Source organism: Rhipicephalus microplus, chromosome X (assembly GCF_043290135.1).
Source record: "Rhipicephalus microplus isolate Deutch F79 chromosome X, USDA_Rmic, whole genome shotgun sequence".
Taxonomy (NCBI): Eukaryota; Metazoa; Arthropoda; class Arachnida; order Ixodida; family Ixodidae; genus Rhipicephalus; species Rhipicephalus microplus.
The window spans coordinates 172,329,247-172,348,994 of record NC_134710.1 but is presented as its reverse complement, the minus strand read 5'-3'; the positions used below and the strand labels follow the sequence as shown (position 1 = coordinate 172,348,994).

At 46.1% G+C, this 19,748-nt stretch overlaps 1 protein-coding gene across 2 annotated transcripts in view; it reads right to left on the bottom strand.

Annotated features, from left to right (window-relative positions):
• Positions 1-1,457: 1,457 nt before the first annotated feature.
• The window catches only part of LOC119177164 (uncharacterized), a 30,330-nt gene continuing 12,039 nt past the window's right edge, over positions 1,458-19,748 (bottom strand). Inside the window, exons 3-10 of one of the 2 annotated variants that reach the window (XM_075878225.1) lie at positions 19,298-19,580; positions 18,747-18,930; positions 14,363-14,620; positions 11,721-11,891; positions 10,645-10,791; positions 8,968-9,092; positions 6,150-7,433; positions 1,458-2,063 (exon numbers count right to left, since the gene is read on the bottom strand). In XM_075878225.1, coding sequence (XP_075734340.1) covers positions 1,815-2,063; positions 6,150-7,433; positions 8,968-9,092; positions 10,645-10,791; positions 11,721-11,891; positions 14,363-14,620; positions 18,747-18,930; positions 19,298-19,525 — 2,646 coding nt within the window. In that variant the 5' untranslated portion in view covers positions 19,526-19,580 and the 3' untranslated portion in view covers positions 1,458-1,814. The remainder of the gene's footprint in view (positions 2,064-6,149; positions 7,434-8,967; positions 9,093-10,644; positions 10,792-11,720; positions 11,892-14,362; positions 14,621-18,746; positions 18,931-19,297; positions 19,581-19,748) is intronic. The other variant, XM_037428564.2, reaches the window with a different exon arrangement.

Sequence of the window (19,748 nt, the reverse complement as noted above, 5' to 3'; positions counted from 1 at the left end):
AGTTACCTGGGACACCCTGTAAATATGAACACAAACATGTGACGCTAAATGAAGTAGCAAAGTTCATTGGATATTCAATTTATACAGGGATTATTCATATCAAGGGCATCCATCTACATTAAAACACCTGGAGGCTGTTATCGCAGCAAAATTACACAGAAAAATAGACGAGTCCACTCATGCCATGTGGTAGCATTGCTTGCTTGCTTGCTTTTTCGCGAGACACGAACAACGAAGCAACACCTCGGTCTTTTTTTCTTTGTGTATGACAATAGAAGCGTTTTGTAAAGCATTCGTTTTTTTAGGCTGCTCCTGTGTCATTTATCTTCAAAATTAATATTTTGAATTTTCTTTGTTTTGGATGTTTTGTATATATGGTATTTTTGTTACACTGTTTACCACCTGGCAACCGAAAATGGCCCACTTCCCATTTTATTCATTCCTAAATATTTTTGTCGCTCTACAAAATATACATTTTTTAAAGAGCATGCCACTGGGGGAAATTCGGTATGCTGCAATGCGTGCTGAAGTACTTTTTAAACTGGCAAAAACTACCTTCCCGGGGTATATGAAAAATGACCATTTTCATGCAGTAACGTAAGAGTTAATATTTGGGTGGCTGTGAGAATATCCCGAAGCGATGAAAGCCCTGCGCGAACGACGGTGTGCCCGTTCATCTACGCAAGATGCGAGCGCTCGGCTTCAACGGGAGTTGCTCAGAAGAGTTCGGACATCCGTGTTGTGTCCCTGCGGTTTCACTCGCACCTCTCTAGCTAGGTGATGCTAGGTTGCTTCTCAGCGCAAAGCTCAGCAACAACATAAACGCAACCAGATTAGATTTCACGATCTTGCAGCTTCGCCGTTTCAAGCCATGCGGGGATTCAGTGAAAGCTTCGTCTTTTTTTTCTTTTATGTCGCCAACAACAAGCGACACTTTCTCAAGGAGCACAACAGCGAATTTGTCCTCGGACAACCAGTCGTGTAGCATTGGCTCGAATGTTAGTGTAATAACAGTTGAATATGCTGAAATAGTTTATAAGCCCGTTTTCTTGCGTATCAGTTTCTATGATGATCGTTGTTATGCAGTGTGAAGTCGCGAACACCAATTAGTCCAACACGACCTCCTCAATGCAGGCAGTTGCAACATAATGCAAACGCGGATACGCACTTCAACCCCGCATTATAGGAGAGAATCACTTTTGGCAAATCATCGACGGCAACCAAGTTTCGGCAGCCCACTCGTTTAAGATATCCCTCCCCTACGCTTTTTAGCACTGCAATATTCCATACCATGGCCGTTCGATTATAGAGTGTAAGTGTGAGGCCGTGCCCTTACACTTATACCGGTGTCACACTGTGCACTGCTGATCGCGATTAAGCCCCTCCCCCCCTCAGGAAAAACTTTTCAACACACACTTTTCGATTTGGGTAGCACGAACTCCACTCAATGAGGAAAGTAATTTCTTTGTCACTTTATTTAAACAGTATAACACCTTCACAAAACAAGAAATAAAACAGTGGTTACAGAGATGCGCGCTGGTTAGTTTGAGTAACGGGCGCAACGTGCTTTCCTTTGTGCGGAAGAGTTTCTTTAACACAGTTGTACGCAAAACAAATTGTGCCCGCACTTTACGCCCCAGCGGACAAGGAAGATCTTCGCGGGACCATGGCCCAGCCTACATGGTGTCGCGATGTCCTTGCTTATATTAAATACCCCGTGTTTAAAAGTCGTCTTGTTAAAAGATTAAAAGTGAAAGTCGTTAAAATTTATGCGTTAGGTGCTAGTGCTGCCTTGCACCTGCGTCAAAACAAAATCATGCACGAATGAATTCGGCCAGGCTACGCGTCAAGATGGCGCGTGCAAACCAAGGCTGGAGAAGCAGCTCTTCAAGAAACCATCGCTGCCAGTCACGGCCGATGGAGGATACCACAATGTAATGACCGGTAGAGCGGTCGGCACCGCGCCGGATGCGAACCTCCTTAACACCGGACCAAGAGCAGAGCAGGCCCGCCACTTCGTCTTGGCTGTGAACCAGCATGTCCCACAACGCCGGGTTGGACACCTGCGCAAAGAAATTGAGCCGTACGTAAGGCTCGAAATTCGCTGCCGACGTATGTTGCGCAATATTTGACCACCACCATCCACAACTAGCGCACCCAGTAAATGCGTGTTGGCATTGCACAAACATTCACAGTATCAACGTTACGCGAATGGCGAGCTCATCGTAGCACACTGTTTCCAGATCGGAGCAAATCGCTTGTCATCGTTCAGCGCTGAATAAGCGTAACAAGCAGTGGCGATGACTCAGCGATGCACTTTTAAGCTGTCCGATACGCAAGCACTATCGACGGGCACCACATACCTCATGGCAGAGGCTACCTACAACCCTAAGGGTTACCCCAGTTGCCCAACATCAAACACGGCAGCTTTGGACAGTGATTTTCAATTTACAATGCTCATGCAGAAAACCACGGCAACAAATTTAAATTAAGTGCTGGAGAGGTAGCGATCGTTACCCATAAATGTGCTAATACGAAATACTAACGTGAGGTAAGCTCATAATATTAGGGTACTATTATTACACATAAGATACATATGTGAACGACTCTTTGCTTGTCAACTTGCATGACGGCAGGTGGCAAACAATTGCACATGTGTACCTGAACCATGCTCACTGTCACTACAAGGTGCTGCCTACAAGGTGCTGCCTGTCGAAGCCATATGTGCCTCAAACTCGCAAATGACCATCGGCGTCCCCCGAAGGCGGCGTCAACACGTGTTAAATGTCACGGGATGACGTCACGATATTACGAGGTTATGGTTACGAGGTTATGAGGTCGATATGGTCAAATGTGACGTCGTCATGATCTCGGACTGCACCACATGGCATCGCCACTTGATCAAAAGGCCGGTCGATCACGGAGACAGCAAAACCAGGCAAAGTGCAGGAAGCTTACAATACGGCCTATCGTGAAAGTGGTGCGAAACCTCCGAGTGTGGGGTAGGGTCAATACATCGACTGAGAAACAGAAGATTGCTTTCGCCTTTCAGTCGTCTAGGGCTAATGCGTGAGGAACCCCGTGAGGTTTTTATTATTATGCAATGGTCACTAATGACACCCTCATACATGTGTTCGCTGCTCTGAAGGCTACAAAACAGGCGACAATGAACTAACCATGGACAATGTTATGGAAATTCAAAACGTGCAGATGTCTGGAGGTGCCGTCAACCATCAATATCGGTGACACTGTCGCGGCTATCGGCATATTGACGCCCACAAGAGTCCTCCTGAATGGGGACATGCAAGCTCGTGGTAGATGGTGTATACGCCCACATGTCGTGCGGTGCCATGGCGAGATGTGGAACAGAAATAAGAGCATGACGCCATGCTACTTCCTGCACACCTTGCAGTTGCGAACAAGTTTGTGACTGAAGCGTTGGCAGAAGAGACAGCACCACCTATTTTCACAAGTCGCCCCTGTGCCGCACCGCATGTGCAGTCAGAGGCCATCCTAACCTCACGTGTGAACGACTCCGCGTGCTGGGTAATTTCATGAATTCATGGCGTGCGACTTTTGCGGACACCACACGAAGTGAAAATGGTACCCCCCCCCCCCCGAGTCTGGCAGCAGCATAAGGCCGAATCACGCCTCTGAACAGTTCAGAGATAATTACATTTAAATACTGCATATTATGCGTGGTTAGTGTGCTTAGGTGCCACGAAAACACCGTAAATTGTATGTCATGAACAATGGTCGAATAAACATGTTCCGGGGAAAGCTGTGACGTGTCTATCGATATGCTAACGGGAAACTAGTTTGTTCTCGCGTGTTATTCGTTGCACACTGTTCAGATGGAACACCAAGGTTTGGGAATTTGGTCATTTATATAGGGGTCCTTACCCCACACGTGGGTAACACGAAGGAAGAGAGGGGCAAGGAGAGGGATGGAAGTCCACCGAACGCACGTCCGCCATAGCAACAGGACCTTATTCAGAAGCGAAAACTCACATATTGTGGTCGCATGCTTACATGGCATAGGAACCAAGCAGGAAAAGAATAAGCCAGCGCAGCAGGGTATATATCTAAATGAGAGCGGCGCAAATTTGGAACATACTAACAACACAGTTTGGATTGTCACATGGTGCTGTCTTGCCGTGCAGTTTGCATAAGCGCACCACGGTGCAATAAATTCCGGTGCGACAGAAGGATAGAAAAATGTCATTCAGAGCCGGTATCGACTGCCACGCGGAATGCCTCCATGGGTTCAAGTGTGCAGCCACAAAACCAGTGCTTGAAGCAGTTTACGAGGAACTCCGTAATGAAGTACCACGCAAGCGTCAACTCTAGATGTGTTTATCACATTGTTACAAAAACCAATAGTAAACATTACATACCAACTCCTGCGACTCGCCAGGCTATGGTCAATCACTTCACAACACGTAAGAATACGGCAAAAATGAGTTCTTACGATACGCACATCATCGCATCGCAGCGTACATGCGATTTTAATAAAACTGACATGTGCGCTCTAAAGGCGAGTACTGTCGCTAAGTCGGACCACATGATACTCCTTGGGCGTCGCTGTAGTCGACATCCCTATAAAGTCCACAAGAGTTGAAAAATTGGCGAGTTGGTTCGTCGTCCTTAAACTGGTATAGCACATTGCGGTGAAGAAGAAATAACAGAGCAGACCGGCATGAGAGGACAGAGGTCTGTCCTCTTGCGTCGGTCTGCTCGGCCATTTCTGGGCTCTTTCCTAGCATGGGTGCTCTCCAGATCGACACAAGAGGACGGAGCGCTGTTCTCTCGTCTCGCTCTGCTCGGACATTTCTTCTTTACCGCAATGCGCTATACCAATTGATATGTGTGGTTTACCATCCCGAAACCACCATATGATTGTGAGAGGCACCGTAGTGGAGGGCTCCAGAAATTTCGACCACCTGGGGTTCTTTAACGTGCACCCAAATCTGAGCACAAAGGCCTACAGCACCTTCTTGGAAAATGCCTTCTTGGAAAATGCAGCCTCTGCGCTTTATCAGTTCAAGTCCCTAATAAACCAGTGATGAAACCCATAGCCGGGAGAGGAGCTCCTTCCTTTCTTTTATGCGATTGCTTCTTTAAATTGGTATTTTCCTGAAAATTGGTGCATTCCTGTACTAATCAAGTGCTTAGGCAAGTGTCGCTGCACCCTCCAAAAAAAATCCTTGCTACGCGCCTGCCAGCGATACACCCATCTCCAAGTGCGAAAAGAAGACTAAACTCGCAACGCTCGATTAAAATTTATGAAAATGCGGTATAGGCCACCACTCGCGTACTGCTCCGCATGTCATTAACTCAACTCGATGAATTACTAAAGTCTGCCGACTTTTATTAAATATACAATATTTAGCATTCTACAAAAGCACCGACTACGTCACGAACACCTGGTAACATTTAGAGTGCACTTCGGTGCTTCTTCAGTATGGGAACACTGACCAGCACCTTAAAGGACATCCTGGACAAACTATCGTAACTTCCGTGGTGTGAAATACTGAAGACGGACTGGCAACAGTACTTTACCAGCTCCTGTTCACGAGAGTAAAGAAATACCAAGGAAAGCATGGCCCAAGACAAAATGCAGGTGCCCTGCTACGTGTAGGCTGGAAATCCATCAGATTGTTAAAAATACTCTTAGAAACTTGCATGCCCATATTCCTACAGAAGCTTGAAAGTATGTGTGGCGTGTGATCAAGAGGCGAAGAAATGACCAGTGAACGCATTAGCGAAGAGACCATTAACTCAGTAATCTACAGTTTCATTTAAGTGAATAATTTAGAGGGATTTTGCTACATCCCACCAACGTTCGTTCAAGTTGAATTAGAGGAATGAACGAAGTTTGAAGTGGCAAAAATATAAAGCGCTAAAACAACAGATTCGGTAAAAGAAATGGTCACTGCACAATACTTCCTCCAATTCCTGGACAATTTCAGCGTATGAACAGCTACGCACCTATGACAACTGCGACTGGTTATACAACTATTGTGAAGAGATGTAAACAAGCTTCTATAGCTAACTCCACGGAAACTTGACTAAACTTCTTCGAATGTTTACACTATTCATAAATTTATATTTTCTGAGGGTGTGAGAGGAAGTTCGAGACAGCTTACCTTAATGCGGACAGAGTTTCCTTCTTTTATCTCCTGGATGGGTTCGTGGAGACTTTCGTCACAGGGCAGGCCTAGATGGCAGAGATCGCACAAGATGGACAACATGCTGTAAGTCCTCAGTGCTGCCATTGTCAGGGTGTGCATCTGGGATGACTGGCTGCAGGCATCACATTCAGGGAAGACAACTGAGGAACTGCTCACGTAACGCAGAAATGAAGTGACGTAATAACCGGTGGAAGGTGGCTGCCTGTTCTCGGGGTCATTTTTGGCATGCTCGCGTTCCACTGCAAGCGCACTTTTGGCAAAGAGCATTTGTAGACAATTTTCGCAAATGCGAGCACAGTTCACGGCTGCTGTCTTCAATATCAAGTCTTCTTTATCGGCCCACTTCAACACCACTTCTAGCGCCACTATCTTGGCAGAGTGTCGAGATGCAGAAGCCGCCAGCTGATTGTCCAGGCGGTATACGAGAAGATTCTTGCTCGTGCGCTCAAGCATAGAAGAACTTTCCTCCATGACGAGAATAATAACGTCCGCGAAAGACCAGGGGAAGCTGGAATAGGTCTTCTTTGCGTTGTAGTACGTCACCATAAAGCACGCGGATGCCATTCTCAGAAGAATCTGCTTTTTATCCGCTTCCGACAGGGCATTTTCCATGCGACACGCATAATCAACTTCTTCGAAGAATCGCTGCCGTGTCGACTCCACGATCACTCGGTACTGCTTCGCGACAAGAACTTCGACGTTGCTCTTCTCGTAGTGCCCCTTGTTGGAGGCAGAGACGTCGTTGATGTAGCCAGACACGATCTCCGCTTCACTTTTTATGCCGTACTGCTTGAGTATGCGGTCCATGTCAGACTCGTGCGCAGCCAACAGCTCTTCGACAATGAGCTGGTAGCGTTTCCAGCCATGCAATTCAAGCAGTTTGATATTGCTTCCGCTATCAATGAGGTGACTGTTGAAGTTAGAGCTGACGACCGACTCTAGAAACCTTTGAAATCTGTACAGGTGGCCGAGAACTCGAGCAGAACGGTACGCGTTTTTGTGACCACCTTTGTCCATAAAATCTGGGTACTCTTCGGGTTTCTCATTCCTTTCCAAAAGAGCGGGAACGCCAGTCTTCGCGAAGTCGAGACATGTCGAGATTTTCTTGGCCACAGAGAGACATGGCTTTGAGAACACTCCGTCTTCAAGCTTGTCAGCCAGGGCTAGGTGGGCGTTGGACATGACACCAACATTGTCGTTCAGGATGTAATTAGAGATGAACACCGCCATACTATCCACCTGGAATAAGTGCGAAAAGAAAAAAATATCTCGTAGACAGTTTCAAAGTGTTCTATGGCGCTGCGTGAAATGTTCAAAATTGTATTCACTGCACATGCATGCTTTTGCCTTTCTATTTGAATTTTATTCAATCATAAATCGGTTACCGAGGACAGTGTGGACATGTATAGGGCAGAGTTGGCAAAAAAGGCAAGTTAATGCTTGACACGGTGCTGTAACCCGTCCCAGCCAATAAGGCGCACAAGAAGCAATATTCGGTCACACAAAGCTGCCAAATGCTCCCATGTAAACATCGTCTACAAGCCGGTCAACGTTTCGAGGGTGTTTTTACAACATCGACTCTAGTGTACGGCTATAGACAGCAAAAGTTAGTTTTACCGTAAAGTACAAGCAAGTAATACAATAACGGCCAATTAGAATGTCTCACGAAGAACGGCTACAACATACTTGCAACACGCCGCCGAACGGTACGGACTCGTGCAGTGACCCCACGACAACGCGTGCAGTGACCTTTCGACGTGTGCTACCGCGCGGTGGTGGGACGCATTATTTCCACAGCGTTCCACATCGTGAATGGGCACAGTAATAGGCCAGATTTAAAGTGCGCCTCTCAGGGGCAGTTTTGCAATGAAGCAAAATCTAGGAGCGTTGCTGTAAAGCGCACCCTTCGTTCAATCTAGCAGTTGATACCGCACCTCCAAGCACTGCGAGCCGCAAGCAGTAAGGTATGTATACAAATAGCACGCAGTTGGAATTCTAGATAAATAGCGCCTCATCATGCTGTCTAAAGCGGCAAGCCTGGGTGCGAGGGGTCGCAGGTTCGAATCCCGGTGGCAATCTTCGAATTTTTTTATTTGGTTGTATTTTTCTTTGCGGCAAAAACCAGCCGAATGTCAACATAATTGCTATCGCAATAATTACATTGTTATGCACCACAGATACAGTGCCAGAGCTCTCCATGGCGTGCGCGCAAGCGGCAGTGTTGTGGCGAAAAAAAGTTGACCTCACGATGTTCCCATTTACGTTATTTCTGCATTCATGATGCTTCCCGTCAAGAACAATGGCACTGCTCGAAGTCGCTTTAGAAGCACACAGAAAAGATACACTGGGAGTAAATGGAGGCACTTCAACTAAATTGTGCGAATTAAACTGAGCGTAATGGACGAGTTGCTCTGTCATCACGAAAACTAAACCAATGACGGGTTGTAAGCACAAAGGAAACGACCCCAAAAGAAAAAAATTTTCTCTCGCAGTTCACTGTTCCCTACACTACCTAACCCCCCCCCCCCCCCCCTTTTTCCTTCTTTGCCGGAGCTCCGTTGAAATCCTGAGAGCCGGATGTCTCCATAACCCGTCCCAAATCGATGCGTTCCGTCAGGCAATAATCTCGGTGGTTACGACTACTCTGCCCCAAAATATTTTCTCACCGACATCAGTGCTTCTTCAGCCGGACTGAAGTCAATTATACAGTTCAAGTCACACTTAAGGTTAATGCATGTCTCGGCAGTAGCGTCTTTATGAAGACCATAATTACCAGATTAGGCTCGGATTGCTGCAAAACTAGCTTTTGTCCGTACACCATGGGCTCTCTGTTGGGCCCCGGGAAGAAAAAATTTTCGTCCCAGATGACAATATACTCGTCTCCATCCAAGTCAGAACCTGCGAGGAAAGGGGTCGTTAAAGATCTCCGTTGGATGAGCGATTATGAACGGACTGGTATAAAAGACCACAACGTATTAGCGTTCGTCGACAGCAGTAACATGCCAAAAGCTTATACCTATTACTGCAGCGATGGTATCGCAAGCTGCGCGGTTACTGCAGTGGATACGAAGGACTAGCATCACGGCACAATAGAAGTACAAAGCATCTGAATACGGGTTGGGTATGTGCGAGAATGGCATGGTCGAAATGAAGTGAACTTTGTTTGGTCAATTCGCAGTTTATTATTTACAGAACAGTAATAAATGCCTTGTCTCTTAAAGTTACACCTATCATTTCCTTTCCATTGCTCGCTGCGTCGTCCTCAATCGAAGCTGAATCCTCTTTGTAACCCTCCAGATTTCTGCTCCATAGGCAAGTATATACCTTCCTCTTGAGGGATAGTGGCAATCTACCAGTCATTATTTGAGAGTGCTTGCCAAATGTGCTCCACCCCATTCTTGTTCTTATAGTTAGTTGAATCTCGTGGTTCGTAAGCAAAAAACGGGGAAGCAGAGTGGATCAGGGAACAAACCGGGGTTAAGGATATCATAGCCGACATCAAAAAGAAATGGTCATGGGCAGGGCATGTGCCGCGTAGGCAGGATAACAGCTGGTCATTAAGGATAGCCGACTAGATTCCCAGAGAAAGCAAGCGGGTTAGGGAGAGACAAAGTTAGGTGGGCAGATGAGATTGGGAAGTTGGCGGGTATAAAATGGCAACAGCAAGCGCAGGACCAAGTTGACAGGTTCGATATGGGAGAGGCCTTTGTCCTGCAATGGACGTAGTCAAGCTCGTGATTATGATGAACTCTAGAATCCTCTAGAGAAGCATTTATTCAAGTTATCCTGCAGAAATTATGGTAATGCCAATGGGGTATATAATAATATTCTACGAACACTGGCATAACATACCACCTTAGGAAACCCCAGCGTGAATGGTTCTTTTAGATGAGGTGGTCTTTACATTGACTTACGAACTCCAATGCGAACTCTGCCAGTGGAACAGCTCCACTGAAATAGCGGTTTCAGGAAAAACATGCTGTATTCATATTTTTCAAAGGTGTGGGCAGGTGTCCCCGATTGATGCATGCACATATTGTAGGCAGGTATACATGACTGATAAACTGCATCGTCCCCACATGAAACACCACGAAAACCAGCTGCAATTGAACACCTTTTGTGAACCTAGCTGAACCAGCCAAAGTCAAATACGAAGACTACGGGGGAACTGTGTCCATCCTACGAGACCACCGGACTTTAATCTGATCCATGTTCCTAATCGTCAAACCCGGATCATGTATATTGGTGAAGTGACTGCTTCAGACTGGCAAATTAACGAAATATTAAGTTTAAGGCCATCAAAGTCACCACAGGAAATCCATGGAGTTGAAACGAGAGTTACGAGTGTTCAAGCTTAGTAATGGAACATATACAACCTACACATTATCTCCATATTAACAAAGCTCATTACATCAGCACACATCTTGAAACAGGGTCTTTATGAACTTACCTGCCATTTCATCAGGATGTGGCCTGTGCCCATTCGCTGGGAAAACAATGCAGTCTTTTATGTGATGAAGTGAAGTTACATTGACCGCATTGAACTTCCTCACGTCACCGGGATGAAGACAAGGGCACTTCGTAACCAGTACTGTTCCTGTGAAAATAAGCATTACTTTATAACTGAGCCATACTGCGACTTTTCTGTTTATGATAAAAAATAAAGTGGATTCTGATGCAGCACAACAATTACAGCGCTATTATGTACAAAAGCTCGAGATTATACGATCATGAGCGATGTCGTGGCGGAGGGCTCCTGAAATTTGAACTACCCGAGGTTCTTTAATGTGCATCTACATGGAAGTAGACGAAGCTCTAGCATTTCGTCGCTGTCATAATGATGCTATGCATATTGGAGGACGCATGCGAATAGTAAGACACTTCACTATGCACCTAACGTCGATACGGACCAAGCGAGTAAATGTTCTCGGGGACGATGAATGCATTGTTGCTACCCTGAGCTTTATCGGCAGTGGTTTTCTGTTCATCTAAACACAGATTTTACACTTCTATTCGCTTACAAAATTCAAGTATGCTTCCTAGTGATCCAAAGTGTGTACAAATGAGGAGATATTGTAGAGAAAACGCGATAGAGAAATAGGGAAAGATGACGAAACGCAACGACAGACAAGTGCCGACTGTGCTGCTCCTTTCGTCTTTCTCAGCTTTTGCTTTTGCTTTGTGCGCATATACTCTGCTCTGAGTGGAGCCATGATGACTAGGAGGAGCGATGGTGTTAGATGGGATGTGTTCAAAAATGCATTAAAGTCCAAAGGAACAGTTCTGTCTTGAATACAAGACTCAACATTACGAGCCTTGAACGCTTCTGTCATGGATGAGCTTCTTTACAAGTACAGCGATTCTGAGAAACTGCATGACCTTTATCGAAATATTTGGTCTATAGAGCTTCTACATATGAACCAAGTAGAATGATAGCTTGCGAAGGCAGTGATGGACAACACTGATGCTTAGCGACTTTCCAAGCTTACGAACTGTGCGAGTAGTGTTCACTGCACTTCAAGATACCTGTTAGCACTGTAGTCTCGGGTCCATCATCTTGGGGGCCTTTTGGAGTCAGGGAAGTGTACTGCACGAAAACTTCGCCATACTGCAACGTCCGGGTTTCGTCCAGCACGCCGAACATGTTGCGTCCCAAATTGTGCGGCACAGCTATGCGGGACTTTGACAACAGAGACTCTGCAACAAACGAAACAGTGTTCTTGAAACTATACCTAGTAAGCACCGCTGCTGTCATTCGGGCATGTGCGCAGTCACAGCAAGCCGATTGCACGGGTGGCATTTACGAACAAGTATGCCGTCAAAGAACTCAATTTTCATTAGAACCACACACGCGCTTAGCACTAAAGTCCTAAGGAATAAAAATCGATCAATCGATAGTTTAACATGCCCAGGAACAACCATAAGGTCTCTGCACAGGCGCACGCAAAAATCAAATGATCTAAACAATGCATTCTACAGTAAAAAAAAACAAGAAGAGCGCAAACAGAAAAAGAAATCGGCGCGAAATAGGAAAAATAAAAGACGGAACGAAAATCATGAAACGGTCGTGAAAAATATAGGAAATTATACGCAACTATGTGGAAGGTTTACAAGAAAACGGGAAAGGAAACAATCTGTACACTATGAAAAACTATCTTAAGACTGTGCAAAGCTGAGATAAAAACAATGAAAGTGGACTATGATTGATATGTAGGGTTTAACGTCCCAAAACCACCACTGTATGATTATGAGAGATGTCGTAGTGGAGGGCTCCGCTAATTTCAACCACATGGGATTCTTTAACGGGCCCCCAAATATGAGCACACTGGCCTACAGCATTTTCACCTCCATCAAAAATGTAGCCACTGCAGCCGGGATTTAATCCCGCGACCTGGGGAGTAGCAGCCGAGTACCTTAGTTATATACCACTGTGGTGGAGCAAAGTGGACTGTGAAGAACATCAAGATTACGAAAGTTAACATTACATAGACTGTATTCTGTGAGCGATAAAGTATTGAAAGAATTTGGCAGGTACATGAAATGGTCGATTCTCTCTGGTTAATTTACGCGGAATACAAATATTTACACAAATTAGAAGCAAAGGGCGAAATATCATACCGTGAACTAGCTTGTAAAGAATCAAGAGGTCAGCGCAATTTCTTTGTGAGGGAAGTGAAGGCAATGATAATGTGGCAGTGTAAGAACGAGATCCAGAGTCATTTATAGGACAACGATAGTTGTAAACCTCCAATATTTGTTTTTAAAAGAGGACTACACGGGCTTTTGTCATCACTTGTCAGCCGCTGATTGGCCCCAGGTTACTGACAATTAACCAACCGTTGATGACCAAGTTGAGCAGTTTACGGTGATTTTATTAAACAGCATGCGTAAGTTTATACTACAATATATACCTAAACACCGTAAATATCCCCACTGGTCTTCCCCTGAACCTGTAAGTGCACTGAAGCATGAAGATCACACGTGCAAGAATTCTCTATTCAGCAAGTGGAAGGAAATATTCAGCTTCTTTCGAACACTCTCTAAACGCCCACACAAACGGGACCACAGTTCATATATTGCATTAGAAAAAAAATCTGACGGGGAAGCTGAGTATTGGAAGTATTTACGCAAATGGTCTAGCAAACGTGGGGAGTCCTTCGAGCTACTGGACTCTAAGGGTGTCGAAGCGCATGCCGTCACTCCTGTTTTGCCACGCATTTTTCAGCCGTTTTAAAGGCATCTGACGAAGACCGATACTGCAACAGCACAATACAGATAGCACACCTAGTGGTCTATAGCTGGATGAAAAGCTAATCTGCTCATGCATTAAGCGCTAGATACCATCTTTATCGTGTAGCCTAGGTGGCATCCCTTTCGCCATACTGAAGGCTTAAGGTAGCATAAAATAATATTATCATCTACAAAGGTTGCCATGTACCCAAGTTTTGCCGCCACATACGTTCTCGGCGGTTGCTTGATTAGAGTACTGTAGGCTGCGTAGTTACCGTAGCCGCCGTGACATGCCGCCACGTTCCCGTGATCCCATTTAAGCAAGCCGCGGGTGTCAAGATAAACAAAAGGGCATCAGTCATGACTAGTGCTGACGAACGTACAAATCTCGCCCTCTTGTAATCCCCCTCTCTCTGCGTAGAGTTCAACCCGCTCGCTGGCACGAAATTAGAGAAAGCGCTCGAAGCGTACGACGAATACCTGCTACTCCACTCGTACTAGACATATTCCAAAATTTAAAGCGGCATGCTATAGAGAATTTCATCATAACTCGGAAAAGTGTTGCAGGGCCTCTTTAAAGCAGAGCACCGACAGCTTCGCTGTAAAGAACGCGAGATACCTGCTTTCAAGGGGAACTGCATACACGTTATCACAAAGGCACACTTAACCGTTTCACTTGTTAACTTGCGGGGTTTTCTGGCGGCACGCACGAAACAGTGGCATGTGGCTCGTCTTCTGAGCAAATTGCAATCAAACTGCATCTAATGAGCTTTGCAGGGCTTTTCATGGAAACTGTGGCACGTTCCAAATTTATTGCTACAGTTCTGTTTGCACCGTTTAGGGACCACTGGTAATTGCTATGCAAATTGAAAACCAAGAGAGAACTGAATGAAGTCACTTCAGGACAGATCGCTGTGATGGCTCGTGGTATCGCTCACCCATGGATGTCCTGTACACCGCGAAGAGCATCGAGCGCACGAAGGGGTCCCGAGTAAGAGAGAAGCCGTGTCGTGCCAGCTGATTAAACGGGAGCGCAGAGCCCACGTAGGTGTCGAGGACCTGGAGCGCGCTCGTGTCACAGACGAGGGATTCTGTGAGGAGCGTGACCATGTGCTGCTGGAGGCAGAAGAACATGCGGCTTGGCACCCCGAGCTGTTCCAGGAGTGTGATCAGCTGCCGGTTGAGGAAGACCACTCCTGCGATGAAAAGATTCAGTTGCACAAGCGATTGCACGCAGTGCCACGTGGAGAAAAGAGCAGTGCGCCACACTACGCGATCACTATACAGCTGCCGGTCCTATCCAGAACAGCACTGGCAAGGGCTAGTAGTTCATGATTGTTAGGTTTTAACGTCCCAAACACCACGATATTATGAGAAACGCCGTAAAGGAGGGCTCCGGAAATTTATATCACCTGGGGTTCTTTAAAGGCCAACTCTGACAATTTTTCCAGGTCAGCAGATCTGAATGAACTTCACTAGGTGCGTTCATTTTCACGTTTGTGCTATTCATGCCAAATTGCAGGGTTGAGAGTTCCTCAGATTCTTTTGAAATGAATTTTGAATCTTGCTTCGAAACGCTCACATCACTTGCCAAAATTAACGTCACACTCGCTTGGTTGCCATTGAGTTTCGTCGGGCGGAAGTGACGAACTGATGTGGCACTTCAGCATCTGCTTGTTTTCTATGGATTGTGTGGGTTTTGCCGGCGCTTCCTTGGTTGAGCAGGTGATTTTCTGTTCGGCGTTGGTGGGCGTGCGATAGGCGCCAAGTAGTGTTGCGTTGTGAGCCACACACGATTCGCCATATATTCACCATAAAGCGTAAGAGTTTTAGCCGATCGCCATGGATGGCGTGGACAGGTAATTTCATCTGGCAGGCATTATGTGTAATCGAGCACGTTCCGGCAGCGTCAGGCAAATTTTTACGTCACACGTAGAAGAGCACTCGCTTGGGTTTGGGTATTGCGGTTTTTCGGTAGTTAAAAATTATTTAGAAATTTTTTGAGCATTTCAGTTTTCGGACACGTGAGAAGAGTGTCTAAGGAACGTAAAAGCACTATTATCCTGACATGGTAAAAAAAACGCCGGACTTGGCCTTTGACGTGCACCTAAATGTAAGCACACAGGCCACGAGTATTTTCGCCACATTCAAAAATGCAGCAGCCGAGTGCCCCAGCTACTAGACCACCGTGGTGGGTCAAGGGCTGGTAGTTAATGACAAAAATCGACAGAGGAAAGAGCACGGGGGCTACGATAATGGGACATTAAGTACGGAGGCACACGAGAGTAAGCATATTCTTTAGCATTCGATACTACACTTTCGTATATGGAACTTCAATTATCCAGAGTAGAGATTGCCACTTAGCGAGCGAGACCATTGCCAGACAATTAAAGGGCGCCTCAAACTTAACACTGAGGCATAGCATATTCCGACGCCTTCCTACCGAGTTAAGTCATGCCGCTGCTAGTCATTAATTAGATGGGCATCATGTTGCGAACATATTACCTGTGTTTTCACGTCACAAAACCATGATATGATTATTATACTCCGCAGTGGAGGGCTCTGGAAATTTTCACCATCTTGCTCCTTAGCGTGCACTGCCATCGCACAGTATGAGTTACTCTTGCATTTATCCATCAAAATGCGACCGCCGCCATGATGCGAATACCAAGACATGTTTTGTAACAAAAACTATTCTTGTTGGCTGGCCCCTGGTTCACGTTCGCGAAAACAATAACGAATGGCTTCTGCTCCGAGACGCTCGCCTGCCTCACCTGGCAGAAACACCACGTTCCCCGCTTACGCTCGTCCCGCGTGAAATGTCACAGACGGACCTGGGGGAGCAAGATGGGGTGGGGGGGGGGGGGGGGCAAGAGATGTGTCGCGCTTTTTTCTGGCCTGGTAGAGAGATTTCAAGCACCAAAATTGATAGAAAGAAAGGAGTGAGGCAGAGAGGTAGGAGAGTTTGAAACGATGCATATTTGGGAAATTAACGCAAAGACGACGTAGACACGACACGAGGATGTGGTAGGAGTGCTGCAACAGTTGAGTTCATAAAAATGACTGTTAATTGCATATTTAAATATTCTGTTTGCTATATTTCTATGTACGCACGCTCATCAACTTGATTCACGTGACCTAGACAACGACAAAGCAATTGTGGAGAAGGACGGGCAGGGCGGTTAAGCATCCCAGGATAACCGGTTCGCTACCCTACATGGAAGAACAGGGTCGGGTTCACGTGGCCTGAAATTGACGTGCACGCATGGTTCGGTTTCGTTACTGTAAAACTTCACTTGTTGGACACCGCTCGTATTGTGCCCTCCTCCGGTATTCACGCCATTTTCAAAGAAATAAAGATAAAAAGGCAGAAAATAAGAGAAAAACAAAAGAAACAAGGAAAGCCGCGCATCTCCGCTGTTAGCGCAGCCCTTCGACACTAGTGCAAGCTGCACCAATTTATTTTTACCTCTATATAAGATATTAACAATTTAAAACAACAGCTGAGCTAGTTGACCGTATGCATTTTTCCTGACAATGGGACAAGAAGGTACGTCTATTCGTACGCATGTCTTGATATTGAGCCTTCTGTTTTCTTCCAACGCGTGGGCTTACACTCAGTGCGATTGCAAATGAGTGCGCAAGCACCTAGTGGGGGTCGCGATAACTATGCAGCGCACGATGCAAAAGTCAGCCAACGGCCGTAGACTATGATGGGTCATTTGGGTTTTGGGCATCCTTCGTCAAGAGAAGAGCGATTTCTAGCTTACTATGAATTGCTACTTCCGGCCACGTACTTGTAGGGTTAGCCCAGATTTTGCAGGACTGTCCCAACTTTTCTTGCAGAGTCCCGAGCCCCGGCCGCGCCACCCCTGTCGGGACAGCTGGATGTCTCGTATTGGCTCTGAACCATTCAGTTAGAAATTTCATGTGGTATAACACTGCCCAATAACGCGCGTCGCGCTACATAACAAGAGGTCAGCGCAAATCGCATGCCAGAAGCAATGTTGTGGTGGCTGCAAGGGGCTGTAACTCCTCTGGCTGAACTTCCGCGTGGAAAGCGACAACTTTAAGAGTGGATTTTCCAGCGAGGAACCGCGCACAGTGAGTTGAACCGCACCCCCCCCCCCCTTCGTACAGACTTCCTTCATTGAAGAGTTAGTAACTCTACGCGTGCTGCACTATAATGTTTGGCTCACTTGCAGTTCGGAGGCTTGACTACCACTCAGGAGAGTTTTCCGACGACGCTGAAAAAGTGTGGCAGGACCCCTCTAAAGGGGCCCTGCAACACTTTCTGACTATGGTCGGAAAACGCTGCGGATCAGTAGTAGAGGCTCCCGAGAACACGTGAGCCAAATTTTACAATGCAGCTCGTGGCCTTGAATTGACGAGAAATTATCAAAGGCAGCTGAAAATTGCTTTCTCTCTCTCCTCGACGAATGACGGAACACGCTCAAAAATCGCTCGTAGAAGGTCATCTATCAGCCATTGGCGGATTCAAACATGGCGTGCTCGGTCGTTACAGAGATCGTCGTGTGAGGCCGCGACTGTCCACGAGTGCACACGAGATCGCACTGAAAACGTCGCTTATTCAAAGAAAGCTCAAGGTCACGAAGCACGTCACGCGCGTATTTTCTTTGCCCCTGCCATCCCCCTCTGCTTAGCTTCGAGAGCTTTCGTCGGGACGAGGAGAGATAATGCGATTGTAGCATGCACCAAATCTTTGTAACTCTCCTCGTACTGGGCGGATTCTTAAAAACTTTTGCGGCGTTTTATTTGTGAGGCAATAAGCTGTTCCAGTGAATTCATTCCATGGTTACTCAGAAATGTTTCAGGGCCCCTTTAAACCAGTGTCGCCGCAACCTAGTGGTATACCGCATGCACAAAATTTAGAGTTGCGCTACGACACCGACTGCATGAATAACTTGCATATGTTTGCATGTAATGTTAGAACGTTTCAAGAAATGTCAGAAATTGCGTATCTGTATAGTTCACAAGTTCTTGATTCTATTGGTTGTTATATTAGGGTGAGATTCCATAACAATTGGACGATGAGTACAATACTTTTTGAGGGAGGGGGCTAAGAGCAATTATCTTTAGCCATACGCGCCAGTACATCCTATAGGATCCAAGTCTGAACAAAAAATATGAAAGAAAGGATGACCAACTATTTTGTATCGCAGCGTTGGTAAGCCATCTAAGAACCACAAGTGAACCAAACTTATGTTTGTGAAGGGTAAACTTACTGCAACTTTAAAAACATTGTTGCAGTGTTCCCACGAGTTAACAGAGCAACAAATTAAATTAGCACTGGGAGCTTACGAGGAGCGGAAATTTTGATCACTTCGATGTTCTCGGAGTTGACGCAGTTGAACTTGCGCATGCTCTTCCGGAGAACCAACTGGCGACCAGGGAGCGAAGGATTGAGGCAAAGCATACCCTTGTATCCGGCGTAGCGTATCTGAATGGCTGACGGCGTCTCAAGAAGCTTCAGCTTCTTTTGCACCTATCAAAGAAACAAGATCACTTGTCACGTTCTAGCAACTATGCAACTTGCTCAACACTTTCTTCAGAATTTGGCCTTAACACTACACCCCCTACGCGACCACTGAAAGCTGTAGTTTACGACGGCTTTTTCGGTGCGGTACTGACTAGACTTATTGAACACCTACTCATGCTACAGTATGGAAGGCTAAAGAAATGCGTTAATGGTCAATAGCAGGAGAGAGAAACGAAAATTGCACAATGGCTGCAAGTGCAATTTTAAGGCACTAACATGCAGTACATTCTACACTCGCTCACGGAAAAGTGAACAGTGTAAGGGTTTTCATTGTTTCTTCAAAAGGAAGAGGATCCACTGCAAATGTACGCACCTCTTTAAGCAGTTCTGATGAAATCATACCGATGCCATCTGAGAAAATATACTGTTCATTTGTCACAGAGTTTTCCCCTCCAAGAACATCAGGAACTTCCAGTACAGAGTCACTGAGCAGGGAAACTATCACGGATTCTTCAGTGGACGAGAAACACTGGCCCATGCGTGCCATCTTCTTCGCAGTGCTTGAGATGCCACTGAAGTCGCCCATCCAGTAGCGGATCATATCGGTGGAGTAACCCTTTCCATCCTAGACGCACATGAAGAACAAAATACGAAAACTGCGTGGAAAGAAACAGCATGCGTGCACTTACAGCAAGTAAGGTGGCGCAGCACACCTCAGCCAGTCCCCACACAACAGAACGACAATCCGTATTCCCAGCAGGCAGGCCCCTCTACTTACTGCTACAACTCCGAATAAGGCGACACTTTAGATGGCTCGTCACTAC